The sequence below is a fragment of the Orbicella franksi genome, chromosome 4, assembly GCF_964199315.1.
Source record: "Orbicella franksi chromosome 4, jaOrbFran1.1, whole genome shotgun sequence".
In the NCBI taxonomy this organism is placed as follows: Eukaryota; Metazoa; Cnidaria; class Anthozoa; order Scleractinia; family Merulinidae; genus Orbicella; species Orbicella franksi.
In genome coordinates this window covers 3,928,677-3,947,581 of record NC_138148.1, presented here as the reverse complement: position 1 = coordinate 3,947,581, position 18,905 = coordinate 3,928,677, and the positions used below count along the sequence as shown (strand labels likewise).

The window sequence follows — 18,905 nt, the reverse complement described above, 5'->3', positions numbered from 1 at the left end:
AATCATTCATTTCATCTCCGTCCATTTTCGCCATGTTCTTAATCCTTTTCCGAAGAGCTATCCATGAGGAGCTTTACCCTCTAAAAAAATTCTGTCCAGGAGGTCTTTTAATCTTGTACACGACTTATCATCGCACGCCAGGAAATGTAACATGAAACAGGACCCGATACTTGCTTTTATTTATCACGCAGTTTTGCCTTTGCGAACATGCTTGAAGCCAGTGATGCGTTTGTCGCATCTTTGTTACGGTACTTTCCTTGCTAAACCGCCAGAATAGCTCACTGTGGGGCTTAAAAGAGATGGTTATAATTTTATGACATTTTTCTGTGTGGAAACATTGCCAACACCGTCGCGTCAAGGGAAGCCGGTTTGTACCAAAATAATTATGAACAATTATGGCGAAAGCCGCCAGTAGAAATCTACTGTGGTAACATATGTATGAATGCCGAACAAGATTGAAATCAGTAATTACTATATCGTTAGTCTTAATTTTGGCATAGCGAAATGGGGATACATGGCGCACGGCACTTTCGATTGATGACTACGACTTCGAGTACATTCTATGTTTTGTTTGAGCCACATTCTTATGTTAGAATGATGTCAAGATATCGCAGTTTACCTTGCAATATTATTTTTTCTAGCTATATAGCTAGTATAGACGAGTGCGAATCCTCAAAGCCAGGTCTTGGAATAAATGACGTTTTCTTGGGTTAAGACAACGAGGCATGCATTTGGTGTTTTTGTGTCTCGATGATCATTGTTCATGTCGGACTAAATTATTTTTGGCGGGAAATTTCCGCACGGCATTGCCATCAATCCTCCGATCCACAATGCCATGGAACAAGGAAAAGACTGCAGTGGTAAGTTGCACTGAAATTATTAAATATGCTGATATCAGATCAGAGAGCTCTCATATTTGCGTACCTATCTAGCCTAAACCAGAGAAAAGAGTTCTGTAGAGAACGGTTGTCATATGTCGCAATGAAGCGAATTATCTGATTCACCTTGCGCCAAATACATGCTTAACTCGGCTTAACTTGTTCTGTCTTGCTTGGGTAGTCAGTTCTTTATTGAGCTGTTGTTATCTGTCGAGCAGAATATAAACCTGACGCACTAGCTCATTCTGTCTTGCTTGGGTAGTCAGTTCTTATTGAGCTGTTGTTATCTGTCGAGCAGAATATTAACTTCGCGCGCCAGCTTATTCTGTCTTACTTGGGTAGTCAGTTCTTACTGAGCTGTTGTTATCTGTCGGGCAGAATATTAACCTCGCGCTTTAGCTAATTCCGTCTTACTTGGGTAGTCAGTTCTTGATTGAACTGTTGTTATCTGTCGAGCAGAATAATAATGCTAACCTTTTCTGCTTTATTTATTTCACTTGCTTGCACCCCAGCATTTCTTGCCTTCTTTGAGAGGTCCGTATTTTGAGTTGTTTCAATATTTTGAGAAAGGAATCATCTTCGTGCTTAACATAATATCTGCCTCTTTTTTTCTTTCTCCATAGGGAACTGGTCTGCTAGCGGTATTTGTTCCGCGAACACGAAAGTTTGGAAATATCTTACCTCAGTCTTATATGTTAACTTGAGATTTCAGGACATTTAATAGATATTATTACGGCCATTTCATGAAACGTGACAATATACAAAGCTGCGGACCGCATGAGAAAAATAATGCCGCTGGATGGGCTTTGTAACTAAATTAGTGTCATTATGTGTTACCGCAAATGTGACAAATAACACCTCGATCGTACAAAACTTGCGAACTTCGATCTTCAGTTACAGTTAATAATAAGCCATGGGTGGATTCAACACACCCATGGCTTATTATTAACCTAATTTGCATAGATTTTTTTCCTGAGCAAAGCTCGTCATGTTGCCGAGCAAGGTCTCTGTCTTGTGACTGCATTTCTTGAAGTTCTCTTCGAAGCCAGGCAATGGCGTTCTGGAGATCCACTTGTCTCTCGGCGATCGTTGCTCCCTCGCGTTGTATAACAGGGATCTTGTTGCTTTTTTCGCTGGCACGCTTATCACCACCAACTATGTCTTCATGGAAAAATTCTCTCGAGTCTAGTTCATCGCTAAAATTCACACGACGTTGCTGCTCTAATTTTGCATCGTCTGTTTCGTTCACTCCATTCATCTTGGTAAAATCTCTGTGGTTTCCTCTTCTCCAAGTTGATTCGTGAGTGATTTGGTCGAATGGCGCTCATGAAAAGGTTATGATTCACTTATTTTGGAATTCTACTTTTGTAAAATGTATTGTCACCGGCGGCCTCCCTCAACTTCCTGCGAGAAGTCACGAACTTTTCATGTGTAAGTTATGCGGCATGTTTCGATTTATAATCTCTCCACAAATTTAATTATTAACATAAAACAAGTTCTTTTGTTATCTTCCACCAATCAGATCACCCGAATTCTAGGAGTACATTTTGGAAAAAAGTCCTTCTTGTTACAGTCTTGCTATACTTTCTGCCTTGTTTTATCGCGAAAACGTCTTTATAAAGCGTTCTTTATTCATTCATTCATTCATTCATTTATTTATTTATTTATTTATTTTTTTTGGGGGGGGGGGGACGTAAAGTAGACAAAAAGTTCGAATGCAGAAGGAGAGAGTCATACGAACCCACGATGTCCTAATAGCGTACAACCGAATAAAGCGTGCGCACAAAAGACAAAAACACAACATGGCGGATCAAGAAGAACTTTTTAGTGAATATGTCTCTCTATTTTCCATGTGTTAGCTACGCAAACCAAGAACAAAATGAAGTATAGCCTTTTAAACAGTACATTATTTTATAAATGATCAAATCATTCAGCTGTTTCTTGTTATTTCAGGCTGAATATCGACGGTCTTCTAGTATACTTTCCGTACGACTACATTTATCCCGAGCAGTATTCGTACATGACGGAGTTGAAAAGAACTCTTGATGCTAAGGTAGGAAACTGTAGACAATGCTCCTAAAATATTACATGCTGCGCTACTGTTAAGCTTAAATGGAGGTTGCCAAAGTTCTTTGCTGGGCGACTTTCAGTGAGACATTTTCTTCGTACCTACGCATTCGTTATGCTGGTCTTTTTTAAGTATTTCTCCCATTTTTCTTCTTAGGGTCATTGTCTTTTGGAAATGCCTTCTGGAACTGGCAAAACTATTTCCCTACTGTCCTTGATTGTAGCCTATATTATGGTAACATTGTGGAAACATATTTATGATATACCCGTACATTGTATATCTACAGTGCAGCTCAGATATATCCAAACCAAAATATACGCGTAATTCGCATCAGCCCAATACGCGTATACGTGTACGCATATGCATATACGCACATACGCGTATACAGTATATACGCATATGCCTGATTAGTATGTATGAGCTAACCTATTGTTTTTTCTTTTCTTAACAGGTCATTGCGGTTTTCAATGGCTTGACAGCTTGCCACAGAGCGAGAAAGAATTTTCTCTATTTTGAATATGCGTATGCCTTCAAACTAGAGTTATTGGCAAAATGTTGGCTGAAACTAACATTTTGCAATTGGGCACTTGACAGAAAATTAACTGACTGAATATAATTAAAAGAGAGAGTATTTTGCCGTTATATCACAAATTTACTGGGTTTTTTTTTGTCAAATAGAACCTACACGCTTCAACAATCCCATCTTCATGGAGCAAACACACCTGAATGATAACTTTTTTTCGACACAAAGTAAACACGGTCCAAGCAAGCTTGCGACTTGGAAATGTGTGCCGAAACACAGAACTTTTCCTTGAAGAAAAAACTTTGATAAACAATTATTTGGCTAAAGAAAGAGCATTTTACCGTTTGAATGAATGATTTGTGTCAAATAAAACCAGAGATATCATTTTTTCGACGAGGATCTTCAGAATGCTTAATTCAGACAAACATTTCGCAAACGACTTGCCGACACGTGCCGAAACACAGATCTTTACTTGTAAAAACATTAAGTTCACGTGTTAAAATAGGAAGTTCAAGCGACTGTTTCAATTTTCTTCCCATTTTTGGTTTAAGATCAAGCAAGTGTTAATAAACGGTACTTTGTTGGCGAAGTTGCGAAGTGATCGAAAACTTGAAATATGATAGCTTTCATTGATTGGCAGGACGTTTTAACAACATGCAAATTTCGCTTTGAAGCCTTTTTCATTCCCAGAAATGTAATGTCCTTTGTTTGACAAACACTGCTTCACATAAAGAAACTTGTGGGAATGCATAACAAAGAGACATATACACACGTATACATGCGCATATGTGCGCGTATATACGCGTATATGTGCGCGTATTAATATACGTGTATATGCAAAATACGCTCGTATAATACGCGTATGCGTAGTTCGCATATATCTGAGCTGCACTGTATGCAGCCTGTGGAGTAAGAATGATGGTTTGCTAGATTTGCAGTGGACCAGGTGGCAATTTGCAGGGAGGAAAATCTTATGGAGGCTCCAAAGATGCCAGGATGCTTTACATCAAATACAAATTGTGCAATATTTCCTCAGTTTATCCTGCATGCTACAAGGTGCAGCCAGAATTCACTTTGTGTGACAATCACATGGAAAATTTTTGTGAAAATTATATTTGTCCCTGCAACAAAATTTCTTTCCTTGCAACAAGTTATATACATTCAAACTGGTTTAAATTTGTGCAACTTATTGCAGGGACAAAGATTTTCTCAAAAACTCCCCATGTCACACAAAACGAATTGTCATTGCAACTTGCTGCTGTTTTGTGCCACAGCCACTATTAGTGTCCCCATTTAGTGGTTATTTACTGCTATTTTAGTTTGACATTTAAATAAAGGTATTCATTCATTCATTCATTCATTCACTTGTTTTGGAAACAACACACATGGAACAGTTTGTCACAGAAACATGTCACAGTGACTTGCTGCATAGTGTGTCTAGACCATAGAGCTTCTCTATTATATCATTCATTGTATACCAACCAACTTCTCATGCCTGGCTTGCAAATTATTATTCTCTGCATTATTCCTTGCCATTAGGCCAAGCCTCTTGAGCTGTCTAAACTCATCTACTGCTCCCGTACTGTTCCAGAATTAGAGAAGGTAAAACTATATGTAACTGTTACAATAATTACAGTGTTGTGGCTCAGATTTCATGTTCTACCTATTGACTAATATTTTTGTGGTATCAATAATTTATTGCAGGTTCTTGAAGAACTAAAGGTTCTTTTAGAATATTATGAGAAGGAAACTGGACAGAAACCCAAACTTTTGGGCTTAGGACTGAGCTCCAGAAAGAATCTCTGTATTCATCCTGAGGTAAGTATGCTTGAAAATTGTTTATATGTTTATTCCATGGTAGTAAAATTGAATCCATTAATGCAACACAATGTTCTGACCTCCTCGATAGTATGTTTTTTTGTGTATGCCTCATTTTCACTGTCCAAACTTATGTGAGAGAAAATTTTTCCCATGCCAAATTTATATTAGAGGACGATTTATCCATCTCAGGATAAATTGTCTACAATAGGTGTTATGTATATTAAGCTATAATAATATTATATATACTCAATTTTCACAGGTGAGTGCAGAAAGAGAAGGAAAGAAAGTAGATGGGAAGTGTCTGAGTTTGACTGCATCTTATGTACGTTTGAAACATAAGGAAGACAATACAGTCCCTGTCTGTGCACTTTATGAGGTACTGATCAATTAATTTTGTTGGTCAAATGATAGTAGCAGTGGCAGATCCAGACCTTGAGCTAAAGGGAGGAGGGGAGAGGGGGGGGGGGGGTTGCTTGCTCTGCCAGCTTTTTTTCCTTCTACGATTTTTTTTTTACCCAAAATGAGGGGGGACCAGGCCCCCTGGGCCCCTCTCCTAAGTCTGCCACTGATTATTGGCTCTGAGGCAACAAATTATAAAAATAAATCACATACAAACATACATGTATTAAAATTGGCTTATTGAGCTCTGTAATTCTGTAAATTTTACAAATAAAAATATGGTAAATTATCTAGTAGATGATTATAATCATGACAACACGATCAGTTAATTTATCAGTGGTTGTTCTGTTTGTGCCGCAGGCTTTTGATGCTCATGGTAAGGAGGAGAAGCTTGCTCCTGGAGTGTATAATCTAGTGAGGGATTTTTACACATTGATGATAATTTACTGTCTTTTTTATACTACGATCATAGAAATGATTTGGGAAAATGTTTATTATTCAGGTGGAACACAAGAATTCTCAGTAAGTGGTTTCTGTCACTGGGAAAGTCTTGGAGGCTGACTCACACAAAAACAAAACAGGAATAAGGACTATGTTTAGGAAGTGAACAGAAATTATGCATCATAATAACAAAAGCTCACAAACATTTCAAAGCAGTTGGAAGAAGCCTGTGGCTGGTTTTCCATGAAGACGCTATGTTTTGTTCCATGTGTTGAAAAGTCAGATTCAACTTTTTGAGTTCTCTCCCTTTAGTTAAAGCCTTTTCAAAAGCTGTGAGATGTACCTAGACCTACAAAAAATCCAGATCTACTTTATTTGGGCCTGGGTGACTAAGAAATCAAGTATGCTGGTCTGGCTGGCCAGTAGGCACTGACGTTAAGTTTTATCCCTGAAGATAGCCATGCAAGGTAACAATCAAACAGGTTCAATTATGCAATAATTATTATTGACAGATGTACTGGCATGCATGCTAAAGTGTATGTTTTTTAAGGGTGATCTAAAAGAAGTTGGCAAGAACAAGGGGTGGTGTCCATATTATTTGGCAAGATACACAGTAAGTACTATCTTAAAGATGAAAAATTGTCCAAACAAATGTTGGTATCTCATTTTTTGTACATTGTACATTTTTGCAAAAAATAAGTTCTTCTGTCAGTAACCTTAAGTACCCTAGCTCAGAAAAGCCATACAGAAAAGAGGGGTTAGGGACACAGGAGTGATGGTTCAGTAAGAACACAACCCAAGTAGGACTCAAACTTGGATCTGTTAGAAGAGATGGGTAGGGTGTAGGGGGTAGGGCGGTGGGGGAGAATTTTCTCAATTTTGGCTCCCGTTGAAAGCAGGATCAAGCTAAATTCAGAATTAGCATCAACTTTCAATTCAGTTTAATTTATTAATGAAATAATAAGTAATCCATCAGTAATTAATTACTTTCAGTTTTTTTGTCCAACATCTTGATTTTTGGACAATTATATCGAATTGTGACATACATGTACATGATGATAATTTATTAAAAGTAGACAGTTAAAAGCTCTCTCTCATTCTGACTTACTAATACAAGATCTTCTGCCTCTGCTTTTAGATTTATCACGCCAACATAGTCGTGTACAGTTATCATTACCTCTTGGATCCTAAAATCGCTGACCTTGTGTCCAAAGAACTGGAGAAGACTTCAGTTGTTGTCTTTGATGAAGCACACAACATTGGTAGGGAATGTCACTTTTAAAGAGCAATCAACATTTTATAACTTAAATTGTTTCAGACCAGTCATCCTACAAGTGCACAAGTATGCATAATCCATATATTGACTATTAACAGATAACATCATTCATCTCTAAGTTTACATTATTCTTACTGTTAACTCATGACTGCTAACAAATAATTTGACGCAAAAAAGATCCACTTGAGGTATGCAGATTTTATACTGTATCTAGTATGTTTGTTAGCCTCTCAACAGAGAATTTAGATGGTTTTCAAAAATTTACAGCTAGATAGAATGATTCTAATTTAAAGCATTAAGTTATTTAGGTTTAACATTATAAAGGGCCAGTACAAGTTAGATTTACAGTATCAGCCCTTGAGCCATGAACACTTGACATTTTCTTGAACATTTTTTTTGGTGACTATAGACTGAAGGCACTTCATACATGTGTTATGTACTAGAAGAGAATTTTTACAGTGTAAAAATGCCAATACTTTTGTTTAGAACACAAAGAGCCCTCAGTCTATAGTCTACCAAAAAGTGTACAAAAAATGTCAAGTGTTCATGGTTTGAGTTTCGTTACTGTAATAATTATTGTTTCTTGTGCATTGCATCCATGGCTATACACTTTATGTACTTAGAGAGTGTATTTGCCGCTGCTCTTGTGTGGATGTTGACAAAACATTAAATGATATTCACTGAACATGCATGACAATAAATTACAGTTATGTACAAACTGAGACATGAACAAGACATGTTTAAGGTCATTCCCCTGTATTGCATTGCGCATCCCTACTGCACATAATTTCACGCGTGATTAGCACATGCTCATTAAAAAATGGCGGCTTTTTCTTAACAGCTGGACCTTGCCATAGAGGTAAATCATCATTTTCTTGCAAACGAGTATGGTGACCTATCATTTTTTCCTGTTGTTTTGAATTGAGTAATAAATTTCTCTGTGTAAAATAAATATGGACCAATTCTCAGTGTAGAACAAGAAGCAATTGTCGGAAATGTGAATTTAGCAAGCAATCGTGACTGCAATCATGGTGCTATTATAAGGATTTATATGGGTATAAACAAGATGCTTTTGCTCCTAAACGAACATGGGGACCCCTCATTTTTATTTCAAAATTTAAGTTCCTATAATATAAACAACTGATAGGCAAAGTTTCACAAAAATCTCATCGCAGGTTCTATTTCAGTGGAATGACCTTAAGAGGTCATTGTGACTAACCATATTTTAAAAGCTAGGCAAGTCAAGAATATAATAATTATGAACTACTTATACTAAATTATATCATTTTTTTATTGATACCTTATTTTGCAGATAATGTGTGTATTGAATCTCTGAGTGTGAAAATATCAAGACGAACTTTAGACAGAAGTCATACCAATGTTGAGTCATTGGCTAGAACTGTGAAGAAGTGAGTTGAACAGTTTGTTGCCTGTATAACAAATTGTTTGTGTTAGGTTGAATTTCAAGACTATAATGATCAATATTAGAATCTTAGAGATACAGGTACCATTTGTTTGATGAATTAGTCCCATTGTTTTCTCTCATCAACCAATATACAATATATCTTGACATCATTTAGTAAATTACTTAGTTTTTTTTAACTATTTTTTTATTCTGTTGTTTCAAGTCTCAAACTTAGAGATGCTGACAAACTAAGGCAGGAATACAACAGACTAGTTCAGGGTATGATTACATCCTTTTTGATTTTATTTATCTCTGATGTTAGCTGTCCGTCTAAATTTCTGTCTTCCCTAAATTCATAATTTGATGTTTCGTTGCTGTGAAATTGATTTTAGGTTTACGAGATGCAAGTGTTGCAAGAGAAACTGACGTGGTATTAGCTAATCCAGGTACAACAAAATTTAGCATTTTGACGTTTATTTAGCTTTTCTGAATGCTTTGAAATTTCAGGATAACTTTTGTCAATCAATAATATAATGAAAAATATCTTAAAACTTGCTGTGTGCTCTTCAAAAATGCCTTCATTTTTTGACAGATTAGTTTGAGTCAGTAAGTAAAGACATATAGGCAGACATGTCAGTATCACTTTTGTGGATCTACGCAGAACAGATCCATAAAAATAAATATAGGTCTAGACAGAGTGTATCTTTTTTTAGGATCTGATGCTCACATTGACATATCCCTTTGTGAATTATTTGTATGGTACAGTAACTATAATTTAATTACAAAAGCTAAGCTTTAATTGATCATGTATAAAATGTATCCGAAACAAATTATGGTTAATTTTCATAACACAACTCCACATTTGTTTTGTTAAATCTTCTTCTTATCACTGGATGGTAATGGTTTTTGTTAAAGCCCATAACTTGCAGCCAACTTGATTGAGGTATTAATATTTTATTTTGTTTTGTAGTATTACCCGATGAAATCTTGGAAGGTATCTGTGGCCCTTGATTATTTAACTTTGAGTCAATCTAATTTGTATGTCAGTCATTTTTCACTGTGTCTTTTATTCAAGAAAATTGTTGATTTTAATCATTAATAATAATTATTGTTCTTATTGTCTTTAGTGGTTAGTATTAATCGTTTTCTTAAGTTAATATTGAACGTAATGTTAAAATAAAAATTATACTACAATATTTTTCTTTTCAGAGGCAGTGCCTGGAAATATTAGACAAGCTGAACATTTTGTGAATTTCATGAGACGATTCATTGAGTACTTAAAGGTTGTATCTACATGATGTTTCACTTTTTACTAAATATTGTAAGTCTATTAAATAATAATGATGTTTAGTAACCAAAAGTCAAGCTCCAACTCACTTTAATAAATGGTACCGTCATGTACATGACTGCACTAAACACAGAGATATCATTCCCTTTAATTTTCATTGTAGCTAGCATAGGTTTGTCTTGTTGTGAAAACTAAGTTAGATTTTAGAAACAAGAAATCAAAATAATTTATATGAAAAAGTACAGGTTAAAAGATTTTTATTTAACATTTGTACATATTTTCAACTTTTTTTACTCACACTAAGTGAGTGAGTTTGACCCTCTCTCCTCCACAGAAGTTTGAAACATTTGTTGTAAAATTTGCTGTGGGAGGTGAGCGCAGTCACAAAGTTGAATGGATCAATCACCTTCTTCTTTCACCCTTCATGTAACCCTCTGCCTGCACTCATATCGCACAGCGGATTCTCCCCACCTGAAAAAAAAACCTTTGAGCTTCTGCAGAGGAGAGAGAGATTGACCTACATACATTTTCTCTGCAGACCAGGCTGAGAGTACAGCATGTGGTACAGGAAAGCCCTCCATCTTTTCTACAGCATGTTTATCAGCAAGTCTGTATTGAAAGGAAACCTCTTAGGTATGTTACAATTTTTAATCACTAGACCAGGGGCTTTTTGGGTTTTGTCACTGCTGCTCTCTAGATCTCTCTGTAACTCCAAGAGTAATTAACTAAAGGTTACAATAAAATAATCTGTGAAACTTTAAAGAGTAATCAAAAGTAAAACAAATAAAGTGAGAAAGATATTTAAACATTACTGAAAGTAAAACAGAAAAGTGTAAATGTTGGAGGGAAATCATTTCTGTCAAAATATGGTTGTTTTGGCATCATCAAGTTCCAAATACTGTGAGATTTCATACTAAGTCATAAATATTGCACCCAGCAACAATGCATGGTTTAAATTATTAGCTAGTTTTACTCTTTCCTTCTTAAGTTAATAGTTCTCCTCATTTCCTTTTGGTTTATCCTTTTTGTAGTAAGACAGTTTCATAAATCCATATATTTACTAGGAGTGAACACCAGTGTACAAAGTTTAAAGGGATACTTTATAACTGAAATCAATATTTCAAAAAACCATAGCTTTTAACCCAAATAAGAGGTATTGAACAGATACAAGTGGTCAATCTTTGTAACTCTACACACACTTATAATATATGCCTTTATCTTTGATTTTAAAGATTCTGTGCTGAGAGGCTGAGTTCTTTGCTGTACACTTTGGAACTTCCTGATGTTCAAGACTATGGCCCCCTGACATTGATTGCCAATTTTGCAACTCTTGTGAGCACCTACAGCAAAGGTACGATGCACATTTTGCATTTTACTGGTTGAATTTTCATTTCATGTTCTAAAACTCCAATAGACCTTTCCATAAAAATACCTTAATATTTTTAAAACTGCAGTTTAAGTCTCTTATTTAGGATGCAAGCATTTACCACATCCTTTGTTCTAAGTACAAGCTGCACATGCCATGCAACAAATTTCAAAGCTAAAATGTGTCTAATTAGACACAAATATAGGAAAAAGTGCCAATATACATTGGTTTTTCCTTTGCTTGTAATCTGTAACATAGTTTCCATTTGCCTCAGAAGTAAGATTGCTAGGTTTCTTTAGTTCTAGAAAATTGCATCATTCAAGCTGAGGTTGGCTTCATGTACTCTCAATTGCATCGTGCCACTAGAATAATATTAAGACTGAATAATTTCTTTATCCATGTGAGACTAAGCCTGCACATGAATGATATTTTTAGAAAAGGCCCATGTAAGCTTCCTTTAGTTTGGTAATCATTTTTATCTTCCTACAGGTTTCACCCTTATTATTGAGCCATTTGATGATAGAACACCAACCATACCAAATCCAATCCTTTACTTCAGGTAAGGTTTTATGCCAATGCTTAGATTTACCAAATGAATGCCATTGTTTTGATTTTCTTGTCACCACCAATACATGTATGTAGAATGAGCAACTTTTTGGTTTGCCTTGGGCTAAAGGTGCACAGCCTTCTGCATGTGTTGCAGCTTCTGCATGCATTGCATGCCTACAATGCTGTGTGATAATTGTTACAAAGTAACTGTCAAAGAAGTAAATGTATTAATGTTATGTTATGCATACAGTTTGATTTATTGTGCTATGATGTTGTGTAAGATGCTACATTGCGTTTTCTTTCTTTCAATCTCAGTTGTATGGATGCTTCCATCGCTATAAAACCTGTTTTTGATAGATTCCAGTCAGTTGTCATCACGTCAGGGGTATGTCATTAAGTGACAGTAAATACTTAAATCACTTTGAATTTGAACCACAATGTGTCTATACTACTTTTTTAGGGATCAACATGTTATAATCCTTTTTCACATTTGAATACTGAGTCAGAATATCCAAATCTTTTGCCTGATTTGCATTTGGTCTTTTATGTCCCCAGACATTGTCGCCAATAGACATGTATCCTAAGATTCTTGATTTTAGACCAGTTACTATGGCAACATTCACAATGACGCTTGCCAGAATTTGCTTGTGTCCTATGGTAAGTGAATCAAAGATCAACAAAATAATAAGTAATAGTAATTATAGTACCGCCAATTCTTACATGATGACAAATAGGCATGTAGAGAAGCATTCACAATCTACAATCATGGACAAAAGTCTTGGGACAAATTTGCACTTTTTGCGCTTTTGCGTACACGCCAGGCGCGAATACAACTTCACCTGCCTAACCTTGGCCCCCACCCCCATACAATGTTGAAACTAGTACATGCAATTTCAAGTGATTTTCAACATTGTGTTGGGTGGGGAGGGGAGACAGCAACCCATTTATAAAGGATATAGCATCGTTTTCTTCAAACTTCAGTTCTAAAACACAGATAATCCGTTATGTTACATAAGTGTCCCAAGGACTTTTGTCCACGATTGTAGATTGTTGTTATGGGTGTAATAAAGGTTGATTTCCTTTCTTATACCTGTACTGCGAGTAGCTGATCTACATAATTTGTACATGGAATTATTTTGCAGATTGTTGGCAGAGGAAATGATCAAGTGGCCATTACAACAAAGTTTGAAACTAGAGATGATACTTGTAGGTTATTCAAATGTTCCCTTTTTTAAGTTACTGGGGTCGACTAAGAGATCAGATTACAGGATTTGTCTTGAAGTTAAGAGGTTGGGAGATGATGCAGGCTATTTCAAGAGGGTAAAACCTGTATGTCGATACAGGATTTGTAGACTTAAAAAGTATCAAATGCTTGTGAACATGTCTAGTGTGGTGTCTTCTTGTCAAACACCAAGCGCAAGAATATTTAGTGAACAAAAAGCCAATGTCATGATTGATTTTCTCCTTCACTGCACTAATTTGAAGGTCATGTTATTTTGAATGTCATTCATAGCTGTCATGCGTAACTACGGTAACCTATTGGTGGAAATGTCAGCAGTGGTGCCTGATGGGATAGTTTGTTTCTTTGTCAGTTATCAGTACATGGTAAGTTGATTTGCCATTAAAAACTCATCGTCACTGGTTTTTACTGCTTGAATGGGTCATTTGCAAAGGACCAGTTAAACAAACTGAAAAGAGGGGGGAAGAGTAGAGGTGGGGGAAGATGCACCCTCCCCCTTCTCTTGTTCTTTAGCCTCGCCCTCTGTCAAACATGCGCATGCCATGCGCATGCGATTTCCATTAGACCAAAAGTTTGGAACTTTGGAAATGGAGGCAAATGCAAACGTTTCTACTCAAAATTCCTGAAATTCCAGGAGCAAAGTCAAATGGGACAGAAAATCCCAGTATGAGATTTATGAAAATCTGGATGTACCTCAAAAGGTTGTCCTCTTTATAGAAATTCCAGAAAATGCTGTCCTTTAAACCATTGGAAATACCCTGGGATTCAAAGCAGAAATTTTGGTCAAATGGAAAGCACTGTCCCATAGTCCTTGGCTTTCAGGTGAAATGGTGTTCCTCACAATTAACCAGTATTAATATTTTGTTTTGGTCTTTTTTTTCAGGAGGCAGTTGTGTCCATCTGGCATGACCAGGTAAACAAAATTTAACCTGCTCTTTGTTTTCAAGAACGTTATAATAAGCTCAACATTCAGTGTTAAGACCCTAAAATTTTAACATCTTCCCTTTGATTTTTCAGGGCATTATCAGCAACATTCAGAGAAATAAACTGCTCTTCATTGAAACACAAGATGCAGCAGAAACCAGTTTAGCTCTTCATAATTACCAAAGGGTAAGTTTCAAAGTGTTTATCGTGTGCTTTCTTCCTTTCCCGGTTAGTTGACTGTAGCCAGTGTAGGTCTCCAATACAACAACAGGAAAGTTGAAAAAAGCCTATCAACAGGAATATTTTCTTTTTTGTTACAGGCTTGTGAAAATGGGAGAGGAGCCATATTGCTCTCAGTAGCCAGAGGAAAAGTTTCAGAGGGAATCGACTTTGGTAATAGCATTGTTAATTAATTAGCATATTTATTTTTGCATCAGTATGATCGTCTGTCCGTCTGTCCATCTATCTGTCAGTCAGTCCCTCAGTCCATCCATCTATCTGCAGGGGCATAGCCAGGGGGGTCCTGGGGTGCCCGTGATCCCCCTTTTGAAAGCCTTTTTTAAGCGAACAACCTACAACGGGTGTCGAAAACGACATGACAATCCGGTGAGTACCCTAACTTTGACTCAGTGTGACCCCCACCCCTCTTGAAAAATCCTGGCTACGCCCCTGATCTGTCTGTCTGTCTGTCTGTCTGTCTGTCTGTCTGTCTGTCTGATCTTCTGTCCACTAGGCTTCCATTTAATCTAAGAAATAGTTTGATTTAATTTGTTTTTTAACCATGATGATAAGATGTGCCTAATCACGGTTTTTTTTCTCCACAGATCATCATTACGGCAGAGCAGTTATTATGTTTGGTATTCCTTATGTTTATACACAAAGTAGGATTTTAAAGGTGAATATAAATAATTTTTAACTTGCCACATTTTCATTTTTTCTTTTCTCCGTCGGTTTGTGAAAAGTTTGCTTATTACTTTTTTCCCTTAAAGAGATCGTTATCTTGACACAATATTTAGTTCACCCATAAAAGATTACTCTGAGATAATCTTTGTTACTTTAACTCATTTGATGCTCTTTGCTTATTGAATAATTGGCCTGTTGTCATGATTTCTAGGCCAGGCTTGAGTATCTCAGAGATCAGTTTAACATCAGAGAAAATGATTTCCTTACCTTTGACGCCATGAGGCACGCTGCTCAGGTGAAAATGTGAAAAGAATTATTTGTACTACCATTGAAAGTAGTTACATTGTTTGTAATTATTGTTTAATTATTAGAACGACCAATTGTGTAATCTCTCCTTACATTTAGAGTGGTTTTCAATCAAGTGTCGCAGACTATACCGTGAAGGAAAAAACAGTACATCAACACACACATGCAAACTAGTTTACTTCATATTAAGGCAAAACTACTGGATTCTGAATCGTCGGGAGTGGATTTTTGCAGTCGAGGGCAAAATGCTCTGAAATTTAGATCTCACTGACGGTAGAATTTTTACATCGATTTTAATGTTTATTTTAATAAACGGTTTTATCTATTTTAACCTCGTTTATTTTTTCAGTGTGTTGGTCGAGCCATCAGAGGAAAAACTGATTATGGAATCATGGTGTTTGCTGACAAGGTACTTACACTGACTGTGATAGTGAATCAGGTTATTAACTCTTGCATGATGAGCCTTTGAAATAAAACGGATGTGAGTGACATGATGATTACTCCATATATATAATTTTTTTTTTTGCAGAGGTTTTTCAAAGTAGACAAGAGAGGTAAACTGCCAAAATGGATCCAGGTAAGCCAGGAGAAAAACATTCAGCTGTAGCAATCATTTTTGTGTCGATTTACGTACTAGTTCAGCCTTCAAATTTTCCGGACTATCACTGGTTTGCATAAATTTTGATTTTCCCGAGGAGAGATTGATCAGATCATTCTATATAAACAAATTATCATAAATGTTCAAAGCTTGGTTAATTAAGACATTATTTTGTGGCTTGCCTTTTCAGGAGTACCTGAAAGAAGGAGTATGCAACCTTTCCATCGACGAGGCAGTGCAGGTTAGATTCTAATTTCAGTCGGGATTAAAGGAAGGTTGGGTTTTTCAAAAGTGCTTGTTTCAACTTGGTAGGGGCAACCTGATCAGGGGGGTAGGTTAACAAAGTCAGGGAATTCAGAGATGAAGGCCTGGTTAACTTACCCTGCAGGCAACTTAGTCAGAGGGGGTCGGGCAACCTGATCAGGGGTAGGCAAGTTAGGTCAGGCTGTGAGGCAGCCTGGTTGGCGGGTTGACCGACCTTGTAACGGGTCAGTTAGAAGAAACGCCACTCTGGGTACTAAGAATTTTTTTGCGGCCTGCTTGACTGTCATGTGAAACTGTGTGTGAATCTTGTCTCATTTACATACGACCAATATTGTGTGTACTTGTGTGTGACAAGTGTGCAAATCTCCGCAGTTACCAGGTCACCCTAACATCATCTGTCACGGAGTGAAAGCTATAGAAAATAGCGTTATTATTCAGTGTGACTTTGACTGCACGACTGGCGAAAGTTTATACCCGCTTGTGAGCACTAAGCTAAAGGCGAATATTTCATTTGTGCTTGTTTTCCTTAGATCAGCAAGAGATTCCTTAGACAGATGGCTCAACCGTTTGACAAGGTAACTTCACTCTCTGCCAAACCCAAATCAACACTCGTTTGATACATTTCATTGCTGAGCATTCGGTGGCATCCCGATTTGTTGAGCCTATCATTAACTAAACCCAAAAGTCGTTGTTATCCCCTATAACTCCCTATTTCTCGTACCAATTTTCGTTTCTCTTGGAGGTTCGAGAACTTGGCGTTTCCTGTATTTCATGTTTCTCCCTCTTTTGTCTCATAAACCGTGAGAAGTTTTCAATTTTTCTCGCAATTACAATTTGCAAATCTTAATTCCACCACAGTCCGATTTGTTTGGATCACTTTGTCTTTAACTTAGTCAACGTTCGTCGACTGTTGTTTTAGAGTAGAGCCACTGAGGTTTCAAGCTTTGTGTCAGTTTATGCCTGATAAAAAGAGGAGACCGAATGTTTAATAAATGCCATTACCTGCAAGACAGTTTTACTGTTAGTGATCTTTCCATTTTCACCTCATTTGTCCACAGCACAAGCTAAACGTTTGAGTTTCTCCCTTGTAGGAGGATCAGCTTGGCTTATCACTTCTAACTGTTGAACAAGTGGAGTCTGAAGAGTTTCAGAAACGAATTCTACAGTCAGCTGTTGCCTAATTCTGTAAGAGAGGATACTTACCTTCAACTTGAGGAAACTTCCGTTACAAGCGACCTTCATTTCTGACGTTGATGGACCTCAAAACGCACATTGTATCTTCACGAATACAATGATATATAGCAAATGCAATAGAAGAAGCGTAAATGGTTCAAAGCAGAGAAGCCTTCACGTACTACACTGGGCTAGGACTTGATTATAGTGAGGATGAAGGCCAGCTAACAACACGCTCCTATCCCCTTCTGCAATACGAAATGATGAATGCAAAAAAATAAAAGTATAATGGACGAAAAGCAGCAGCCAAAATAGTCAAGGCAGAGTGAAATTTGTAGTTCGTCCCTGAGGGACATGTGAAATGCTTCCATGTCACCGTGAATGAAGCTTAAAAGTTCTGACCGTTTTCTGTGTTGCTAAATCGCGCAGACAACCTATCAAATATAGGCCTGTCCTAAGTTGGAAAAAAACATCCGACTTATAGATCAAGAATAACTTTGTTAAAGTTTACATTGTCACACGTATGTTTGTTATGGTTATTTACTTAGCCTTGTGTTCAAAAAATTGGTACCCAAGCAGTATTGACAATTTAAGAAAAGTTCCCTGAAGGAGACATGTGTCAGTTATTGTGCGGTTTGCACGCTGAACGTTTTACATGTGTACCGTACAAGCTTACCTTGACTAACCCGTTGCATTTATTCAGTTTTGTAGCCTATCATGATATAAATAAAGTTGTTTGTTCTTTCTTTCAGTAAACTGATGAAAGTCAATTAAAGAACTAAGATTTGCTGGTGTAATATATTTCCTCGACTACCTGTTCCTTTTTTTTCATCGCCTCGAAAACGCCTCCTTCATGCATTTCACTCATTCATTTATTCCTGGGAGCTCACAAGTCAGCACCAGAGGAATGGTCTTGTCTTTTGTACGCTAGGATTTGCGAACTGCTCAAACCAGAATTCCGTTATCTTGGGTTTGCTTTCCGATAACCTTGGCATCACCTTCATTGCTATCTCCTGATTTCAGGAAAGATAAAACAGGTTGAGTTGTTCAATAGGTTCTAGGCCTGCGAGCAGAGCAAAAATGCAAACGGCGAAGCGCTCTTCACCAGACTCCTCTCCTCTTGCGGACGCTCTCGCGTGTGACTCAAAGGTTAGCCTAACCGCCGGCTAGATAGGTTCTTACATCGCTGCTGTCTCTGCCTTCTGTGAAAAAAACCATTATCAGAACCATTATTTGGACCTTCTGTATCTTTTTCTTGCGAATGTGTTCTTCCCGTACGCAGTTCGCAATTACAAGAGTCCATCGTACTTTGTACTAGTTCCAGCGACCAAGTTATGTTAAAATAATCTTCCTTTTTTTGTACGCCCAGGTTTATTATTCAAAGAAATACGGAAATACATCACTTATCTCGGTGAGATAAAAAAGTTCATCGCGGAATGCTATGTTTGTGTTCTCAGTGTAACTAGACTTTGTGGTAAATTAT

The 18,905-nt window shown here is 37.0% G+C and overlaps 1 protein-coding gene across 2 annotated transcripts; it reads left to right on the top strand.

The window, feature by feature from the left end:
* The first annotated feature begins 2,653 nt into the window (after positions 1 to 2,653).
* LOC145485997 (general transcription and DNA repair factor IIH helicase subunit XPD-like) lies at positions 2,654 to 18,225 on the top strand. 2 transcript variants are annotated; one of them, XM_081464686.1, is made up of 31 exons: positions 2,654 to 2,762; positions 2,832 to 2,931; positions 3,103 to 3,180; positions 5,009 to 5,071; positions 5,174 to 5,287; positions 5,550 to 5,666; positions 6,050 to 6,103; positions 6,681 to 6,743; positions 7,269 to 7,392; positions 8,719 to 8,815; positions 9,035 to 9,090; positions 9,204 to 9,257; positions 9,782 to 9,805; positions 10,021 to 10,094; positions 10,638 to 10,732; positions 11,332 to 11,450; positions 11,955 to 12,024; positions 12,330 to 12,399; positions 12,570 to 12,671; positions 13,157 to 13,220; positions 13,528 to 13,619; positions 14,138 to 14,167; positions 14,272 to 14,364; positions 14,499 to 14,571; positions 15,003 to 15,073; positions 15,293 to 15,376; positions 15,737 to 15,796; positions 15,917 to 15,964; positions 16,176 to 16,226; positions 16,780 to 16,824; positions 17,341 to 18,225. In XM_081464686.1, the coding sequence occupies exons 1-31, from the start codon at positions 2,758 to 2,760 to the stop codon at positions 17,428 to 17,430; spliced, it is 2,280 nt and encodes a 759-aa protein (XP_081320812.1). In that variant the 5' UTR covers positions 2,654 to 2,757; the 3' UTR covers positions 17,431 to 18,225. The 2 variants fall into 2 exon arrangements, with proteins under 2 accessions (XP_081320812.1, XP_081320813.1); XM_081464687.1 differs by lacking the exons at positions 2,654 to 2,762; positions 2,832 to 2,931; positions 3,103 to 3,180 and adding an exon at positions 3,554 to 4,525 and having other exon boundaries at positions 17,341 to 18,224.
* The last annotated feature ends 680 nt before the right edge of the window (positions 18,226 to 18,905 follow it).

Bases quoted from the DNA above. Each gene is read 5' to 3' on its own strand.
- LOC145485997 (XM_081464686.1), top strand. The intron at 5,072-5,173 runs GTAAAACTATAT...AATTTATTGCAG, and splicing joins CTGTTCCAGAATTAGAGAAG to GTTCTTGAAGAACTAAAGGT. The intron at 9,258-9,781 runs GTACAACAAAAT...TTTGTTTTGTAG, and splicing joins CGTGGTATTAGCTAATCCAG to TATTACCCGATGAAATCTTG.